The sequence below is a fragment of the Ictalurus punctatus genome, chromosome 14 (assembly GCF_001660625.3).
Source record: "Ictalurus punctatus breed USDA103 chromosome 14, Coco_2.0, whole genome shotgun sequence".
NCBI lineage: Eukaryota > Metazoa > Chordata > Actinopteri > Siluriformes > Ictaluridae > Ictalurus > Ictalurus punctatus.
In genome coordinates, this window is record NC_030429.2 from 3834050 (window position 1) to 3852585 (window position 18536).

Genomic DNA, 18536 nt, shown 5'->3' on the forward strand with positions numbered 1-18536 from the left:
TATGTTTATCTACAGTTAAAGATGTGTTTACATAGTCGGGGGGGGGCATTTATAAAATTAGAATTAAGCAATGTTTCATCTATACTGCTCACCCTTAGTGCATGACAGTAACTAATACTACACGTGATAAAGGGCATCTCTCCATCTCTCTGCTTCCCAGATCTGCAGGTACAAGGTGAAGGAGACACAGCAGCAGTTCTTCCACAGCCTGGCTATCCGACAAAGCCTTCCTGTGCACTTCAACATCCAGCAGGACTGTGGCCACTTCCTGGCAGATGTGCCTGCCCGGCTTCTGCCCTGGGAGGATGAGGAGGAGAGCGATGATGAGAGGGATGAAAAGAGAGATGAGGAGCGAAATCTGGAGCAGAAAGGTGGAGGGAGCAAAGAGTTGTTGTCTGAAGGGAAGAGGCAGGCCGAGAGAGGGCATGGGAACATAGCAGTGCCGGTGGACATGGCATGCCAAGGCGGGAAGTTGCGCAGCCGAGTGGTGGTGATCACACGTGAGGTCCCATTCCAGACAGTGGCCGATTTTGTGCAGGAGGGTGCAGCAAGGCATTCACGTAACCCAGAGCTGTATGAGCGGCAGGTGTGCCTGCTGCTGCTTCAGCTGTGTACTGGCCTAGAACACATGAAGCCCTGCCACGTGTCACACTGCGACCTGCACCTGGAGAACCTGCTGCTCGTGCACTGCCAGCCGGGCGATCCCTGGAACCTGGAGCTTCCAGAGCCCAACAACAACACGACGTCTGCTTCGTCTGCCTGCCCGGCTCGCCTCATCATCAGCAACTTCTCTCACGCCAAGCATCGGAGCGCCGTGCGGTACACTGAGTGTGATGAGTTTCAGCTTGGCCTTCTAATCTATGAGATGCTTCACCGACCGAATCCTTTGGTGGAGGCAGCTGGCCTGAAGGAGATGGAGCAACTGCCACCTCTCCCTACACGTTCCCTGTACTCGCAGGGCCTGCAGCGGCTGGCGAGTCTCCTGCTCCACACTGACGAGTCTGAGCGCATTGGCGTTTCCGAGGCTCGTGCTTGCCTGCAGTGTCTGCTGTGGGGGCCACGTGATGACCTCTTGCGTACTGCACCTCTTCCCACTCAGCGCCACGTAGCGCTGCAGAACTGGCTGGACTTGAAGCGTACACTCATGATGATCAAGTTTGCAGAGCGCTCGCTGGATGTCGGCCACGGCGGCGGCGGCGTCAGCCTGGAGGACTGGCTCTGCTGCAAGTACCTGGCCTTTGCCACCACAGACTCCATTGACAGGGTTGTACGTGTTTTGCAGCAGCTCTGAGTCTGGATGCTTGGCCCCAGATTTGTGTGGACTGCCAGTCAGCTTTCATATCACAGGCCACCTGCCTTGTGGAGTCTGCTGGCACGTGCCCATTTGCGCTGTATGCATTTTGTTTTTGTTCATTTTATTCTTTTTCATTTGAGGAACGTGCAAGACATGTTTGTGCTTTACTAGTTTGTGTCTGTGTTACTTAAGTATTGAGTGGTGAAGAATTTTAGATCGATCCTTTTGCTTTTGAAAAAGCTTCTCTTTTTTTTTAACCAGCCATGCAGTTGGATTACATTATTAGAAATTGTGTTATTAGAAAAGCAGTCAGTGTTTTTCCCCCTGATTGTTTTTTTTTTAAATATATATATACATATATATATATTTTTTATCAATGTGACATGGTTTGCAGAATGACTCACAGTTTGGCCTTCATGATAAAATGCTTCCTTTGTTTACTCTAGCTGTTTGAGAGAGCACTGATCTGGCATCAGCAGCTGGTCTCCTGCGCTTTGACATGGAACAACACTTTAGCTTTAGAGATTTCAGGATTTCACCAAGGGTCTGAGAGCTTTCATACGTTTATTATGTTATAGCAGTAGGTTAGTGTTGGATGTAGTGGTCTACATTTCTAGGTTTTAAAGCTGTGTGTAAAGCAGGGGTGTCCGATCTTATCCGGAAAGGACCGGTGTGGGTGCAGGTGTTCATTCCAACCAATCAGAAGCCACGCCTGAGTCTACTGAAAGCCAGGATCAACTGATTAAACAGGTGGAATCGGGTGTGGCTCCTGCTTGATCGGAATGAAACCCTTCACCCACACCGGCCCTTTGTGGATAAGATTGGACACCCCTGGTGTAAAGCATGAGGAGTTCATTAAACCACAGCTAAGATGGGGGATAACACTGAGGGCCACAGTGTTTCTTCCAGTCGCTCTCAATCTCTCTCTTTCTCCATCAGCTCTTTAGTCATGGTCCCCTCTATGAGACGTCTAGATGAGGTCGAAAGTTCAAGTATTACTGAACGAAGCTACTTAAAATTAAGACTAATCCGAGTTCCCTAATACAATCTTGAGTGTGAGAGAGTCGATGCAAATGATTCCAAAGCAGATGGCGTGAGATATTTTTGTAACACCAGAATTTACCAAAGCTTAAGAGACAGTCGCTGTCTATTTTGACATTGAACTAATTAAATCTTTTGAAACAAAATGTATTTTTAAAGGTTTTAATGCATAGTCTCATCTGAAGAAATCAGTAAAGTTCTACGTTACTAAAAGTGTCCTTATGCAAACACGTATGGAGTGAAGCAGCCGGGTCCTTGGGTCCGGAACTGAAAGATGCAGCCGGGGTGGGGGTTGGGGGTTGGGGGGGGGGGGTTTGGTGGATGTGCACTGTGGTTATAGGAGAGTCTGCAGCACTCGGATCAAAGTTCAATTTCTCATAACCCAGACAGTGAAAAGGGGGTAGATCAGCCCCAGAGAATAATGGGCTGGGATGGCATACCTTTTTCTAAGGTAGATCATTTTTGTACCTTTATGGATTTATGTGCAATCATTGTAAATGATATCTGTTACGTATGGAAGCATGGAAGTAGTATTTAAATATAGTTAAGTATGTGCTTGATATTATGCAGCATTCAGTTATACAGTTACTTCCTTTTGGCACATAATTATTGACAATGCCTGCTTCAAGGCACAGCTTATTTTTTCTTTGAAACATAATTTCCACAATATTCACAAGCTTGGATGAGAAGCACTCTGTGTGTGTGTGTGTGTGTGTGTGTGTGTGTGTGTGTGTGTGTGTGTGTGTGTGTGAAAATTTAGCAAATGATTTGTCAGGTAGTGCACATACCTTTTATTACATTTTTGTTGTATTACTGTGTGTGTGTGTGTGTGTGTGTGTGTGTGTGTGTGTGTGTATGCATTTAATTTTACATGGAAAGGGGCGAAGGAAGTGAGAATGTGAAGCTCTGAAATCAGCAGCAAGTCCCAGTGCTCTCTATACAGGGGCCAGTCAGCTATCCAGCTCACTCAGCTCAGTAGAGAAAAGCGAAGAGCCATCTTGCAAATTGTGAATTGCTGGGAACCGTGATCTTTTTTTTTTTTTTTTTCTTCTGCAACCAGGATAAGAGCAGCGACATGAGGTAATCCGCCCTAGAGCAGTGCTTCTCAACCAGGCGTCCTCAGACCCCTTGTGATCCGTGGCATAATTTCAGGAGGTCTGTGGGATTGTTCCCAGTGAGCTAAGGCAGCGGGAGCTCAGTGGTTAAGATGTTTATAAATAAACTATTGCTCCCAAAGTCATGAGTTCAAACCCCAGCACTGCCAAGCTGTCCCTGCTGGACCCCTGAGCAAGGCCCTTAACCCTCAACTGCTCAGTTGTATGAGATAAATGTACGTTGCTCTGGATAAGGACGTCTGCCGAATGCAATGAATGTACGTACGTACGTATTTAATACTTCAAATGCATTTTTTCAGGCCATTAAATGCGCATTCTCAGCTCGCTCACTGACCGAGCTTAGCTTTGTTCATTCAGGAGGGTTTGCAAAAGTTTGTATTGTGCCCAACACTGCTGGGTTAAACAAACACATGATGATACCCAGAGATCAATCAAGCCGAGTGTAATTTTAGTAATAAAATGTGTGAACATTTTACTCTCCACCCAAGACTACGACTACGAAAACTTCCGTTTCGAGTTTTAACATTGACGAGTAAAACGACACGTGTACATCAGTGCGTAATGTGAAATGCACATGAACGTGTATAAAAACGTCACCGTTTATGTTAAAGTCGTGCGAATAGCAGACAGGATATCAAATCTCATACCGACCTGAAAATGTATTCCGTTTAACACTTGTTGGTTTAGGAAAAGGTGTAGTGTAGACTATTATATTTATTACATCACATTATATATTAATATATGCATAATACATGGTGGGGGGTCTGCGAGGATCGGTCAGAATATGCCAGGGGTACACGGCTGTAAAAGGTTGAGAACCACTGCACTAGAGCGTCGGGTGTAATACAGAGACCTGGGCAGCCATCGAGAATAGCAGTGATGCATTAGTCCTGATTAATTTGTGATTAATGCATTGTAAAACAAAAATAAATAAAAACAGATTAAAACAAGTTGCTGATCTGCTCGAATCTGATTGGCGAAGAAAACGCTGAGTGTCTGACTGAGCTGTAATTCAGACGTGTTGCTGTCAGCTGCTGTCTGTCAGAAAAGATTGAGACGGTTTGGTCATTTTGTGCCTTTCCACTAGCAAGCATCCTGATGCCGCTGTGATAGGAATAGCTCTAATGAGGAGGCGTATTCGTTCAGCGAGCGTGTGTGTGTGTGTGTGTGTGTGTGTGTTTCTTATGAGACTCCAGTGTGCTGCTGAGCTGGTTGTTTGACTTGCTGGAGAATCTTGGTGGACTGCACTGGTGGCTGTCCTTCCATCATGTTTTCTGTTTTGATATGATCGTTTTCTATAATAGGATCAGAATGGTACACACACCACAACACTCTGTGTTCCAGGCTCACTATTTCGTCTCGGCTCTATCGTTTGTCCGTGGAGCCATCACCACTTCATGCACAGCCATGCTGCACAATGTTCTGTATGCTTTCTTTTCAGTTGTACTTCCAGCAGTGTATTTTATGGTTGCTTACCAATGTACTTTAATGGCCAATGAATATATAAAAGAGCTCTACTGGCTTTCTATGTATGTATGTATGTGTATCTCATGGCATTTGTTGGCATACAGCCATTGTTGTCTTGAGTTAATATTACCAGTAGTAATAAAATGATGAATATATGTTTTTATATTCTGTATGAGTGTTTGTATAAAATGGATGTAGGTTTGTTGTGTATAACCATCTCATCTGGCATTGCTCAAATCTAGTGACTCAATACAATTTTACATCAAGGTTTACTTTAATTGAATGTGAGCGTGCATGTGCTTGTGTGCGTGCGTGCGTGTGTTGTTTTCTCATACCTCTGCAATGGGAGTGTGTAATCTCTGACACACTTCCCCAGGTTGATGAATCGGTTATCTCAGCATTTTTCTGATCCTCTTCTAATGGCATGAAGGTCATACATGCATTTGCAGTCCGGGTTTAAGCATGCACAGAGCCCTCCAGACACCAGGACTCTTCTGTTATTGGTTCCACAAATACCCTGTACGCCTTTGTGTACACTCTCAGAAAAGAGAGTAATAAACTGTACGTTTCCTTGTCGCCGGGGTTGTATCCTTCATCTTTTATACCTTATGTATCTTTTACCTGGAAATGTGGATATGTAGTGTACTTTAAAAATGATATAAGGTGAATAATTATACCATAATTACCCTTCAGAGTAAAGCTTTAAAGGTATACTACATGCATTTTATTTCTAAGTAAAAGGCATAAAATGTTCACCCTTCAGGTTACCACCCCAGTGATGAGGAGAGGTACAGTTAAGGACAAAAGTTTACGTACACCTTTTTATTTTTATTTTTTTTTCTTTATAACGTTATAACAGAGTTCCTGTGTTGTCAGGTAGTCTATGTACTTTATTTCTACAGGAGCTCATGTCAAAATAATAGCTACTGTAAGAGAGCGATTTATTCCAGCTTTTATTTACTATATCAGATTTTCATTCGGTCAAAAGTTTACGTTCACTTTGTTAGTATTTGGTGGTGTTGCCTTTTCATTGCTCGAATTTGAATAAAACTCGTTTTGTATCCTTCCACAAGCTTCTCACAATACTTCAGGTGTGCTTAGGATCATCGTCCTGCTGGAAGATGCTGTCGCGACCAAGGTTTAACTTTCTGGCTTGTGTCTTGAGGTGTTGCTTCAGAATTTGTAGATAATCCTCCTCCTTCATAATTCCAGCTATTTTCTGAAGTGCCCAGTCCTTTAACAGCCTCACAACACGATGCTACCACCCCGTGCTTCACAGTTGGGATGGTGGTCTTAGGATTAAAAACCTCACTGTTATTTCCATATATAGCATTGATTATTATGGCAAGACAGTTCATTTTTTTTTGTCACCCTGGTGATCACTTGCAAACGTCAGTCTGGCATTTTTTTTTATGCTGGCCTGGTATTTAGAAGCCCTTTTTCCTTGTGCAACAGCCTGTCAGGACTCGTCAATGTACCACTCTCTTAATGCTGTATATACATAGTTTGGTACTTTTGTTAATTTGTACTTCTTTAATTAACAGTCTGTATGGTCCCAAGATGTTAAATATTTCCATGCAGTTGTTTGTACAGAAGCTCGTTGTACCTTCAGTCATTTGGAAAACGCTCCTAAGGAAGTCGTGGCTGAGTAGCTTGGGTTTTCCCATGGTGTCGAGGGCAACAAGGCACTGGCTCTAAATTAAAGCCTGGGTTCGGTCCTAATTAACTCGTAATTATAAACACTTGGAGAATCAAACGTCTAGAAGTCTTTACGTCAGTTTCTGAAACCTTCCAGATTGTTTAGAGACCGTCAACTTGGTGTGTGTAAACTTTCGATCCAATGCAATTCTGATCTAGTGATTTAAAGCTGAAATAAATAAGTATTTAATTGAAACGACTGCCGATAGGAGTGCAGTAGATCCCCTAATCGACTTGCCAAAAGAAATGTGTAGGTAAAGGTTTGGCCTCGTCAACAATTTACGTATAACAAGTCTTTAATATAGCAATTGAATTTTAAACAATAAATCATTGAATAATAATAATAACTGCTAATATAAATAACTCTGTTAATACTTTAACATTTAGGGAAAACTATTATTAGCGTGGAAAACCAAATTGAGATTATATAAATATACACACCAATCACAACACCTTGACCTTTTTGTCATGTTCCTCAAACCGTTCCTGAACAATTCTTGCAGTTTGGCAGGGTGCATTATCCTGCTGAAAGAGGCCCCTGCCATTAGGGAATACAATGTTTAGGTAAGTGGGACGTGTCAGAGTAACATCCACATGGATGCCAGGACCCAGGGTTTCCCAGCAGAACATTGCCCAGAGCATCACACTGTCTATGCTGGCTTGCCTTCTATGTGAATAGTGCTTCCTGGTGCCATCTCTTCCCCAAGTAAGCGGCGCACACACACCCGGCTGTCCACGTGACTCATGTAGTTGTGGCTCAGGTGATACAGCAGGTTGTCCACTAATCGTAGGGTTGGCGGTTCGATTCCTGACCCACATGCCGAAGTGTCCTTGGGCAAGACGCCGAACCTCAAGTTGCTCCCGATGGCAACCTTGCATGGTAGCTCTGCTATCATTGGTGTGTGTGTGCTATATAAGTGCAGATCATTTACTATTTACCATCACATGATTTAAAACAAACCTCCCTTGTTGTCCCACATTTAGTGAGTACTAACCACTGCATACTGGGAACACCCCCACAAGACCTGCCATTTTGGAGATGCTCCGAACCACTCGTCTAGCCATCACAAATGTGGCCCTTATCGGAGTCGCTCAGGTTCTTAATCTTCCCCATTTTTCCTGCTTCCGATAAACCTTTTCAACCTTCGAGAACTGTCTGTTCACGTACTGCCTAATATATCCCACCCCTTGACAGGTGTAACAAGATAATCAATGTTACTTACTTCACCTGTCAGTGGCTCATTGGTGTATATACAGAAGCACTTGGCTTGCATAGCTGTTGAAGTACTTTTATCTGAAACATCCTGGGCTGCTCTGGGGGTTTATCTCTCTTTGTGTGTGTGTGCGTGTTGTGTGTTTTGGAAACCAGGCGATGAAAGGCTTAGTGTGTGACTCAGTGAGTGTAAGCTTTGTGGCTCTCCACAACAGCCTGCACACTACAGAGCAGCAAAGACGCATATGACCGATGACTACAAAAGAATACTGCAGGTCAGTGTGTTCACTATATGATCATTTCAGGTGTGTGTGTGACTGAGCATCATTGTTTATGCATTGTATTGGATTGGATAGTATTGCATAATTACGATTAAGCATGTCGGCATGGCCGTGATTCAGCAGTAGACGCCATGTCACAGGTGATATCCAGTACAACAGGATGTTTGCGAGGGTTTTGCATGATTGCGATATTGTTTCTATACAGCGGTTCCATAAACAAGAAACTGTGTTCTACTACATTAATATTATACTAAATATCAGCACACCCGGAAAGCCGTTTATCCAATTAAATTAGTGGCCTGGAAACAACCGTAGTATAACAGCTCCTAAGCCATAATAATACACGTTCTAAAACATCTTCCGTAACAAACAACATGCACAACATTTCACGATGTCATATCTTCAACAAGCATTTTAAACAATGTTTTGAACCATAAACCACAGAGTCCAAAAATGATGTGTAACTTACCATGGAACTAATTAAACCTCTTCCTGTAGCGTTAAAAGTCTCTTCGTCTAACGTCTAATAAGGTTTGTGGTAGAGGGATCTAGACACACTCATCCATGAACATTTTAATCTCCTTTATATTCTTAGGACTGTTCAGTCTACAGGTTCAAATCCAGATAATACGCATGCATTAACGTGCATTATACCCCAGGGAAGCAGGATGTGGTTAAAGGAAAATCAGTTTCAGGGGACTGAGAGCACGTAAAAAATACATTGTTCATGAATGACATTCAGTTGGCATCTTTTTAAAATATATTAACAACAATTCTGCAATTCAATGTGAAAATATAGGGATTATACTGTAAGTGTGATGCGCGTTTGATTGATGCCACATACATGTAAAAATCCTGAAATTGTCAATCTTTGCTTTAAGCTTAAAAGAACCAAAATAAAAAAAATTGCATCTAAAGACAATCATTTACTTTTTCGTACGTACTAAGTGTGTGTGTTTTATCTGTCGGCAAAAGAATGGGCAGTCTGGACGACGTTCCCTTTAAGGTTCCACTGGGTCCTCTGGATGAGCCTCTGGGCATGATGGAGCCATTCACTGGCCAAGAAATCATCATCCCAGACTTCCACCAAACACTGCATGACCTGCAGGTCTCTCTCTCTCTCTCTCTCTCTCTCTCTCTCTCTCTCTCTCTCTCTCACTCACTCACTCACTCACTCACTCACTCACTCACTCTCACACACATTTCAGCATTTTCATTTTATAGATAAACCAATATTGTGACATGTACATTTCTAGCATGAAGGTTATTGGAGCACTGAATAAATTCCGGATGGGGTTAAATATTTTTCTTTTATCTAGTCATATGAACAACCTGCGTTACTTTTATTTAAATTATATACAGTGCTGTGAAAAAGTATTTTGATTCTGTACTAAATTGTTTCAGAAATGAAAACAAAGGCAACCTGAGTAAACACAAAATTCAGTTTTTAAACGATAATGTTAATTATTGAAGCAAAAAAAAGTTCTCCAATACCAACCGGGCCTGTGTGAAAATGTATTTTCCGCCATAGTTACTAATCCCCAAATCTATGAAACTGCATTGATAATGAGGTTCAGCTGGACTCGCACAACCAGGCCTGATTCCTGCAAACCCTGCTCAATCACATCAACACTTAAATAGAACTTTTTCAACAGAATGAAGTTGCTTAAAAGATCTTACCCAGTAACGCACTGTGCTAAAATTCCAGAAATGGCGAGGAAGAAGGTGATTGAAATACATCAGTCTCGGAAGGGTTACAAAGCTATTTCAAAGATCTGGGACTCCAAAGGACCACAGTGAGAGCCGTTATCTCCAAATGGAAAAACTAGGCACCGTAGTGAACCTTTACCCTTTAAAAAAATGTTTGCGTCCCGTTACATCTGCCGTAAACCAAACACAGAATTCCACTAAAAGAACATCATAGCTACGGTCAAGCATGGTGGAGGTAGTGTGATGGTGTGGGGATGCTTTGCTGCTTCAGGGTCTGGGCAACTTGCAATAATTGAGGGAAATATGAATTCTGCTCTCTAGTAGAAAATCCTAAGAGAGAATATCTGTCTGGTCTTCGGTCTGTAAATTGAAACTCAAGTGCAAGTGGATTATGCAGCAAGACAACGATCCAAAGCGCAGGAGTAAATCCTAGTCCTAGAAGTGAATGAAAGTCTGATCTCCAGTTATCAGAAACGTTCGGTTGCAGTTATTGCTGCTAAAGGTGGCACGGTCAGATTTTAAGTTTAAGGGGGCAATTAGTTTTTCACATTGGTGATAGGTGTTGGAAATGCGAATTGTGTGTTTATTCAGGTTGCCTTTGTTTTATGTTGTATTTAGTATGACAGCAGAAAACCAAAGCAAAGCTTTTTTCACAGCACTGTATGTTTAATGTCGGCGTAATATATATTTCATTCTGTACTAAAAGTCATTTCTGTCTTTCATTCTCCAGTATGATTTCTGTCTGGAGAACTGGGTTCTGAATGGGTTCCCTGCTCCCTCTAATATGCATGTTTTCATTCCTGAGCATGGTTGTGCGCTTCCGTCCTGCCCTCCATACTGGCTTCTGTTTAGCAGCCCTCAGGAGAGGCGCTCTCTACACCTCTGCAGAAAGGGATTATCTGACAAAGGACAGCGACAGCGCAGCCTGAGCATGAGTTCGGCGGACCTGCCGAGATCCCACCTTCCCCGTACGCACTTCCTCATTGACGACTCGGCGCACGACGCTGCAGGGTACAGCGAGGATGACGAGTGCTCCTCCACTGAGGAAGATCGAGGTTTTCGCTCTCGGAGCAGAGAAAGAGCCAGATTTTCACTGCTTCACGAGACTCAGAGGCCCGGGTCACCCCGAGCCCCGATCCACACCCACAGGAACTCCACCAGCACTCTGAAGGAGATGAGCAACCCACCGAGCCTGAGGTCTCCACGACCTCACAAAAAACACATCTCTGGGTGCTCCTGTGGAAAACGAAACATCACCCCCCACAAACCACATGTCACACACTCCAGGCTCCAGCCCAGACCCTCCTCAGCCGACCCGCAGCCCTCCGCTCACCAACGCAGGTCTTCTCTGCAGGTACGCAAATGTCACAAACAGCTGATCACCACATACTCCAAAAATGCCTTCAGTAATATGGAAACGATATGCAGTGATATCAAAAAATCGATCACGAACACGTAAAAATAGAGGCTTTAGTTATTTCAATTGGTCGAACAGAGCATAAGGGTTAAGTGGATTTTTAAATTTTTTATTTTGACTAAAATGTAGTACTAATTCTAATAATATTTCCAACATTAGAATATTTTCGCCTAATTAACGTCACTGCAATAATGACATCTTACCAAATAAAATATCCGGGCAAAGATTACTAACGCTCTTTCTATACATTTGGACTCATTTCAAGCTTGAAATAGATTATCTGGCAGATAGTTTTGCTCATTTTAAGCATTTATTATTTTTTTTAGAAAGAATCGAAAATATCTCCCAGTAGAAATTTAAAGCTTGAAATTAGTAGAAATGTCTAGAAATAGGTTTAATAATCTTATCGTGATCTTCTAATATGAAACACTCGATCAGTTTGACTGGGTGAGATATTTTCACCTGGTAATAGGAAGTAATGATAGAAGTATGTTAAAATAATCTTTATATTACAGGGATTATGTTCAGGTCTTTTTGGCCCAAGAACAAGAAGAGGTATTTAAGTATTAAAAATAATCATTACTGTACAGTCAGATGTAATGTTCTGGCTTAATGGGATACTCACTGCTATATACAGTGGGGTCCAAAAGTCTGACCGAAAATGTGTCTGAGTGAGTAAAAATTCTTCTCTGTTGCATTCTTTTCTAATTTAAGTGTGTGTGTGTGTGTGTGTGTGTGTGTGTGTGTGTGTGTCAGGCTGCTCGTCCACGCACTTCTCATGGAGATCACCACCTGGTCTCAGACTCACCAGTGGAGCTGCTGTATGCTCTGAGCCAGGAAGAGAGAGAACTGGTGGAGAGCATCACTGCTCAGGGATACACACTCCGTTCTGCCATCCTGGCTCTGCAGCGCACTGGCACACGCAGTGCAGAGCAGGTAATGTGTGCACACAAACACACACACGGTGCATTACAGGGATGGAACCAAACATGAATGCATTATTGGGAATGAACAGAGAATGCGTTTCAATATTCCTGTTTTTTTTTGGGGAGGTGTTTAAAGGTAAGATTGTCAGGAAGGTTCATAGGGCATCTGAAGCTCATGGGACAAAGAAAGAGCACTTTGTGCAATGCATTTCCCATATTCATTCATTACTCCTTAGGAACTGTCAGGTCAGAGTCACTGTGATTTGAATCAGGCTACTGATTGATGGTTTATATTTAGGGAAATAATACGAAATTACAGTGGGGGAAATAAGTATTGAACGCATCAGCATTTTTTTCAGTAAATGTATTTCCAGTGAGGTTATTCACATGAAATTTTCACCAGAAGTCAGGATTAACTCAAGAAATCCTAAAATATAAAGAATTCACAGCATTAAAGTCTATAAATAAAGTTATGTGTAATAAAGTGGAATGACACGGGAAAAAAGTACTGAACACGCTAAGGAAAAGCAGTTCTCCAAGGCAAGGTAAGGCACGGAACCAGCTGAAATCCGTAAGTAATTATACCCCCTGTCTGTGCAGATGAATATCAGCTGGGTCAGTGAATTGATGGTCTATATTAAGGCTTTTTTTCGTGAAGTCTGGTGAAAATTTCATGTGAATAGACTCACTGGAAATATATTTACTGAAAGAAAATGTCGACGTGTCCGATATTATTTAATCCACTGTATTCATTAGAAAATATCATAGGTAGGTACAGTCCCCTCCAAAAGTATTGGAACAGTAAGACCAATTCCGTTTTTGTCAATATACATTATTGACCCGAGATGTTTGGGTTTAAGCTCTAAAGATGAATATGGTTTATATATATATATATATATATATATATATATATATATATCTCAGAATTTCAGCCTTCATTTCCTCATATTTATTTCTCGATGTGTTAAACAGCTCGGAACATGGCACCTTTTGTTTAAACCCACCAGTTTTTTTCAAGTCATCAAAAATATTGGAACCGGTGTTTCTTTTTACGTAGGTGTGCCCTGTTAAATTACTTGTTTTTACAATGAATAGCTCTGAATGTCTTTTCTTGTTTTGAGCCCTGGAATTCACCTGTGAAAGCTGCATTTGTCATTAAAAAGGATAAACCAACATGAAGACCAGAAAGCTGTCTATGGGAGAAAAGCGAGCCATTTTGAAACTGAGAAAAGACGGAAAATCGTCTGCACATACATTGGGCATAGCCAATACAACAATTTGGAATGTCCTGAGAAAGAAAGAAAGAAACCACTGTTGTACGAACAACAATCCACAATTCAAAGAAGACTTCAACTGCATAAATATAGAGGCCATACCACAAACCCCTCATCAGCAGTAAGAATCAGAAAGCCAGATTGGAATTCACAAAGAAATTCAGAGATGAACCACAAAAGTTCTGGAACCAAGAGTAACCTCTACCAAAGTGATGAAAAGAACAAAGTATGGAGAAAGAAAGGATCTGCTCATGATCCAAAACAGAAAAGCTCATGAGTCAAGCATGGTGGAGGTCGTGTCATGGCTTGGGCTTTTATGTCTGCTTCGGGGACAGGATCACTGATCTTTATTGATGATGTAACTCATGATGGTGGCAGCAGAATGAATTCAGATTTCTACAGAAACTATCTGTCTTCCAGTTTATAGAGAAAAGCATCCAGTCTTATCGGGAGGAACTTCATCATGCAGCAAGACGAAAACCCAAAAAACAAAGGACTTTGGAAGGTTTTAGACTGGCCAAGTCAATCACCAGACCTTCACCCAGTCGAGCAGTTGAGGAAACTTGAAGGGAAAAGCCTGAAAAGGCAACACAAAAGAAGAATGCAACAGTTTGGTGATGTCAGTGAGTCGCAGGCTTGATGGAGTTATTGAAAGCAAGGGATGTGCAAGCAACTGTTTAGTGTTATTTACTTTCATTTACTTAAAGACTGTCTGTTCCTATACTTTTGGTCACCTAAAAACCTTTTGGTCACCTTTTGGTGGTCTGCCACCAAAGTTGTGCCACGTTTTAAGTTGTTTAGATGATATTTACATTTAGATGTAAATATCAGGAAATAAAATCTGAAATCCTGATCTATCAGCTCAAGTTCATCTTCTGATCTCAAACCCAAATGTTTTCAATGTACAGCGAAAAACAATGGAATTGACCTTACAGGTTCCAATACTTTCAGAGGGGACTGTACACACACAAATATATATATATATATATATATATATATATATATATATATATATATATATATATATATATATATATATATATATATAATATTTTTAAAACATCTCACGCAATTTGTTCAGACCAGTTATGAACTCAGGTAATGTAAGTGAGGTTGAGGAACTGTTCAAGTCCAAAGAAACCATTTAGGGTTTAGGCCATGCCCACTTTGGGTTTAAATCTGGATACATATACAAATAGTGGCATTGAATTACCCCAGGGGTTCCCAAACTTTTCCAGGGCGAGGCCCCCCAAATGGCATTAACATGTGACCGAGGCCCCCCTATTGCAAGATGTCTTTAAAACACATTAAAAATACAGACTTCTGAATATATCCCCCTTTTTTTTTTATTAATAATTACATCTTTACATTACATTAGGAATTGATTGTGTGTGTGTGGTTGTCTGAGAGTGAGAATTTATTTTTCACACCAAATTGTTGAGGCCCCCCGGCGGCCCCCACTTTGAAAACCAATGAATTACCCCACAAGTACATCGTATTAATGAGCTCAGAACAAACGCTCCTTGTTCCCTCACAGACCTGAGCATATAAGATATATTACAGACTAAATAATAAATAAAGAAATATAGTTGTATTATATGTATTTAGCATTTTGGGAAATCTACTCATTTCCTTTGTGGTGTGATCAGAGCAGTCACTGCTCCTGAGAATTCATAAAAATGTATTCAATTCAAATTTAGTGCCATCACGAATCTGTAAGAATGTCACATGCATGACTCGGTCAGCACTATTCCTACAGGAAAATGAGAATGAATTGAACAGCAGCACTCTCAATCAATGGCAAAAGCTAATACAACAACAACAAAGCAGATTGCAATAACAGGATCAAACCACTAGAGGTCCCAAAAAGAGGTCCAGATTTATTACCAGCACACCAATAATACTTTCATATTCTGTATTTGCGCAGATTCTGGATTATCTGTTGGTGCGTGATCGTCTTTGTGCACTGGGTTATGAGAAAACTCAGGTGGAGGACGCTTTGGAGATGTTTCAGAACTGTGAGAGCAAGGTGAGAAACACACAAATTACAGTGGGGGAAATAAGTATTGGACGTGTCAACATGTTTTTCAGTAAATATATTTCCAGTGAGGTCATTCACATGAGATTTTCACCAGACTTCAGTACTAACTCAAGAAATCTGGAAATATAACGAATTCACAACATTAAAGTCCATAAATAAAGTTATGTGTAATAAAGTGGAGAAAAATGCAGACGCATTCATTACTTATTTCCCCCACTGTACGTGCTGGGGATGCATTTCAAATCTTTACTTATTCATTTTTACTTTTGCGTGAGGTGTAGGAACTGAGATGATTGTGGTGCAGTTCATTGCTTATAGTTCTCTGTGTAACTGATGATCCTGCTGCTTTCAGATCAACCTGCAACTCATCCTGCGTAATATATTTGTGTCTATATTTTTACATTCTGAACATACACTGAATTCTGAATTCACTTAGGGAGATGACGACACTAGCTGCGTTTACATGGACAACAATAATCCACTCTTAATCTGATTAAGACCATACTTTGATTAAGAAACTACCATGTAAACAGCAATTTTTAATTACCTTAATCTAATTAAGGTCAAACTCAAAGCAATAATCGAATTAAGACAGGTGGAGTACTCCTGTTTTAGTCGCATTATGGACGTGTATTACAGACATGTAAACACCTTAATCACATTATGAACGTCGTGTGAGAGTTTTCACCGCATTTTGCGACAGGACACGATCACACACGGCAGTTTTACGTTTTACGGCGAACAAGAGAGTTCGGCTGCGTACCAACCCGCTTACTTGCCTACTATAGGCCTGTAGTGGGGAAAAATACACGTATGTGGTCTACTATATAGACAGTAAGTACGCGGTTTGGGACGCAGCCCACAGCTTCAAGCAGTTGTCTATTAGCACGTACAGCATGACAAATAATGAATTGCACTTAAAGCGTTCGTAAAAAAAATAGATAAAAACACCCAAAACTGTATACGGTACCATAACAAAGACGAACTGTATGTTGATACGTGAAATTCTGGAGGGACGTCGGACGGCGTGGCGTGGTGACGTAATGACGCGGGCTGTTAATCTAATTATGTTCTAGAACATGTAAAACGGGAACATGGCAGGAATATTCTAAAAGTGACTCATGTAAACACCTTAATCACATTATTATCTTACTCAGAGTAAGGTCGATAATTAGATCACTGATGTCCATGTAAACGTAGTCACTGACTAAGCGATAACGTGCATACTCGTGTTCAAGGGAAAATAATAATAATTTGCTAAATTGTTTCAGTAACACATGATGTAATAGTACTTATACCACAGTAAGTTGTCATTTGTTTGTATTATCCATGTTAAGTGAAAGTGACTGAACTACGGCTCCAATGTAAGTGATCGATTTAACAGATCTTACACAATTCTAAACGTAACTATAAACAGATGTCTAAAAAATATGATGCGTCATTCTTTAATATATAAAACTATTTAATTCTTGGCAAATTGCTGTTGTAAAATAATCATCATCATTTGCGGCGTACGTTGGCTTAGTGGTTAGCACGTTCGCCTCACACCTCCAGGGTCGGGGGTTCGAGTCCCACCGTGGCCCTGTGTGTGTGGAGTTTGCATGTTCTCCCCGTGTTGCGGGGGTTTTCTCCGGGTACTCCGGTTTCCTCCCCCAGTCCAAACACATGCACGGTAGGTGTGTCTAAAGTGTCCGTAGTGTATGAATAGGTGTGTGATTGTGTATGTGATTGTGCCCTGCGATGGATCGGCACCCTGTCCAGGGTGTACCCCGCCTTGTGCCCGATGCTCCCTGGGATAGTCTCCAGGATTCCCCGTGACCATGAAGAGGATAAGCCGTATAGAAGAGTCATCATTTCCTATTCTTTTTTTTTACTCTTCTATATCAGCAAAAGGAATTATGTGAAAACAAGTCATTTTTGTCTTGTTTTTAACCAATATTTCTTACCCACTTTGTTACATTTTGTTCGGTGAAAATGTTTGAGAAACTTTGCATTGCCTGAATCTCATCTTTCATTAAATCTCTAAGATGAAGTTAATTTGTAGGAGAAGCAGAGAAAATACTGATTTCCATAAAATTCTAATTATTACATAAATTCAGAACAGCAACAACTTAGCAGGTTTGTAATATTTAAATCTTCTGTTATATATATATATATATATATATATATATATATATATATATATATATATATATATAATTTAAAATGAATTGTACCAAGTTGTGCATGCCATGATATTATATGAAAAATAAGAACCCTAACACAGCTTGGACCCCTAAAACAGCATTACGAATGATACAATGTTACGCTTCACCACGTTTTGCACCACCACATTAATGAAAATGATTGAAACGTTTCTAAGAAGACTGCTTTATTAAAGCATTGTGTTTTTTCTCTGCCTGCTGAAGCCCGTATTACTGAGAATCCAGAATCGGGTTATCTCGTTAGTGCGCCGTTACATTGTGCACTTCTCTGTGTGTCTCTTTCAGGCTACAGAGTTCCTGCGATTGCTGGCTCAGTTCTGTGAAATGGGCTTCCAGCAGAGCACCATTAAAGAGGTTCTGCTCTTACATGACAACCACCGCGAGAGAGCACTGGAGGAACTCGTGACGCACGTCACCTGAACGTTCTACGGACGTCGAGAGATTTCTCGGCACACAACATTTACGTATCATTAATCTGATTAGACGGAAATTGCACTGTATCGTCGCGCTGTTAATTTACCTTGTGATTATACGGTCACGTGAAAAACGCTGTAGCCTGAAAGAGACACACAGAGAAAGCAGACGTAGTAAAGCAATCTTACATGACTGCTCGTACAGGGCGGATACTGTGGGTGCACAGTAGTAGACTGCTTTGAGATTTCAGGGATACGGTGATGAGTAACATTTCTCATGAAGTGAATGTTCGTTCAAGTAGTACATTTCAAGTAATATACTCCACTTTCAGACACTATAAATGAACAACATTAGTGCTGTTTCAAAGCTGTTGTTGGTAATTACTGCTTTGAGACGCCTACGGTTAGAAGTAATTTGCTTTTTGCAGCACTATGTTTAAAT

General features: G+C 41.2%; 2 protein-coding genes across 4 annotated transcripts in view; both read left to right on the top strand.

The window, feature by feature from the left end:
- peak1 (pseudopodium-enriched atypical kinase 1) overlaps positions 1 to 2628 on the top strand; it is an 81609-nt gene extending 78981 nt beyond the window's left edge. For all 3 annotated transcript variants that reach the window (XM_053686037.1, XM_047160083.2, XM_017485674.3), the window contains one exon: positions 161 to 2628. In XM_053686037.1, the coding sequence (XP_053542012.1) occupies positions 161 to 1291 (1131 nt within the window). In that variant the 3' untranslated portion in view covers positions 1292 to 2628. The remainder of the gene's footprint in view (positions 1 to 160) is intronic.
- ubap1la (ubiquitin associated protein 1-like a) overlaps positions 2625 to 18536 on the top strand; it is a 17435-nt gene continuing 1523 nt past the window's right edge. Inside the window, exons 1-6 of the mRNA XM_017485672.3 lie at positions 2625 to 8103; positions 9085 to 9217; positions 10550 to 11173; positions 11993 to 12172; positions 15364 to 15465; positions 17967 to 18536. The exon at positions 17967 to 18536 is cut by the window's right edge and continues 1523 nt beyond it. Coding sequence (XP_017341161.1) covers positions 8081 to 8103; positions 9085 to 9217; positions 10550 to 11173; positions 11993 to 12172; positions 15364 to 15465; positions 17967 to 18101 — 1197 coding nt within the window. The 5' untranslated portion in view covers positions 2625 to 8080 and the 3' untranslated portion in view covers positions 18102 to 18536. The remainder of the gene's footprint in view (positions 8104 to 9084; positions 9218 to 10549; positions 11174 to 11992; positions 12173 to 15363; positions 15466 to 17966) is intronic.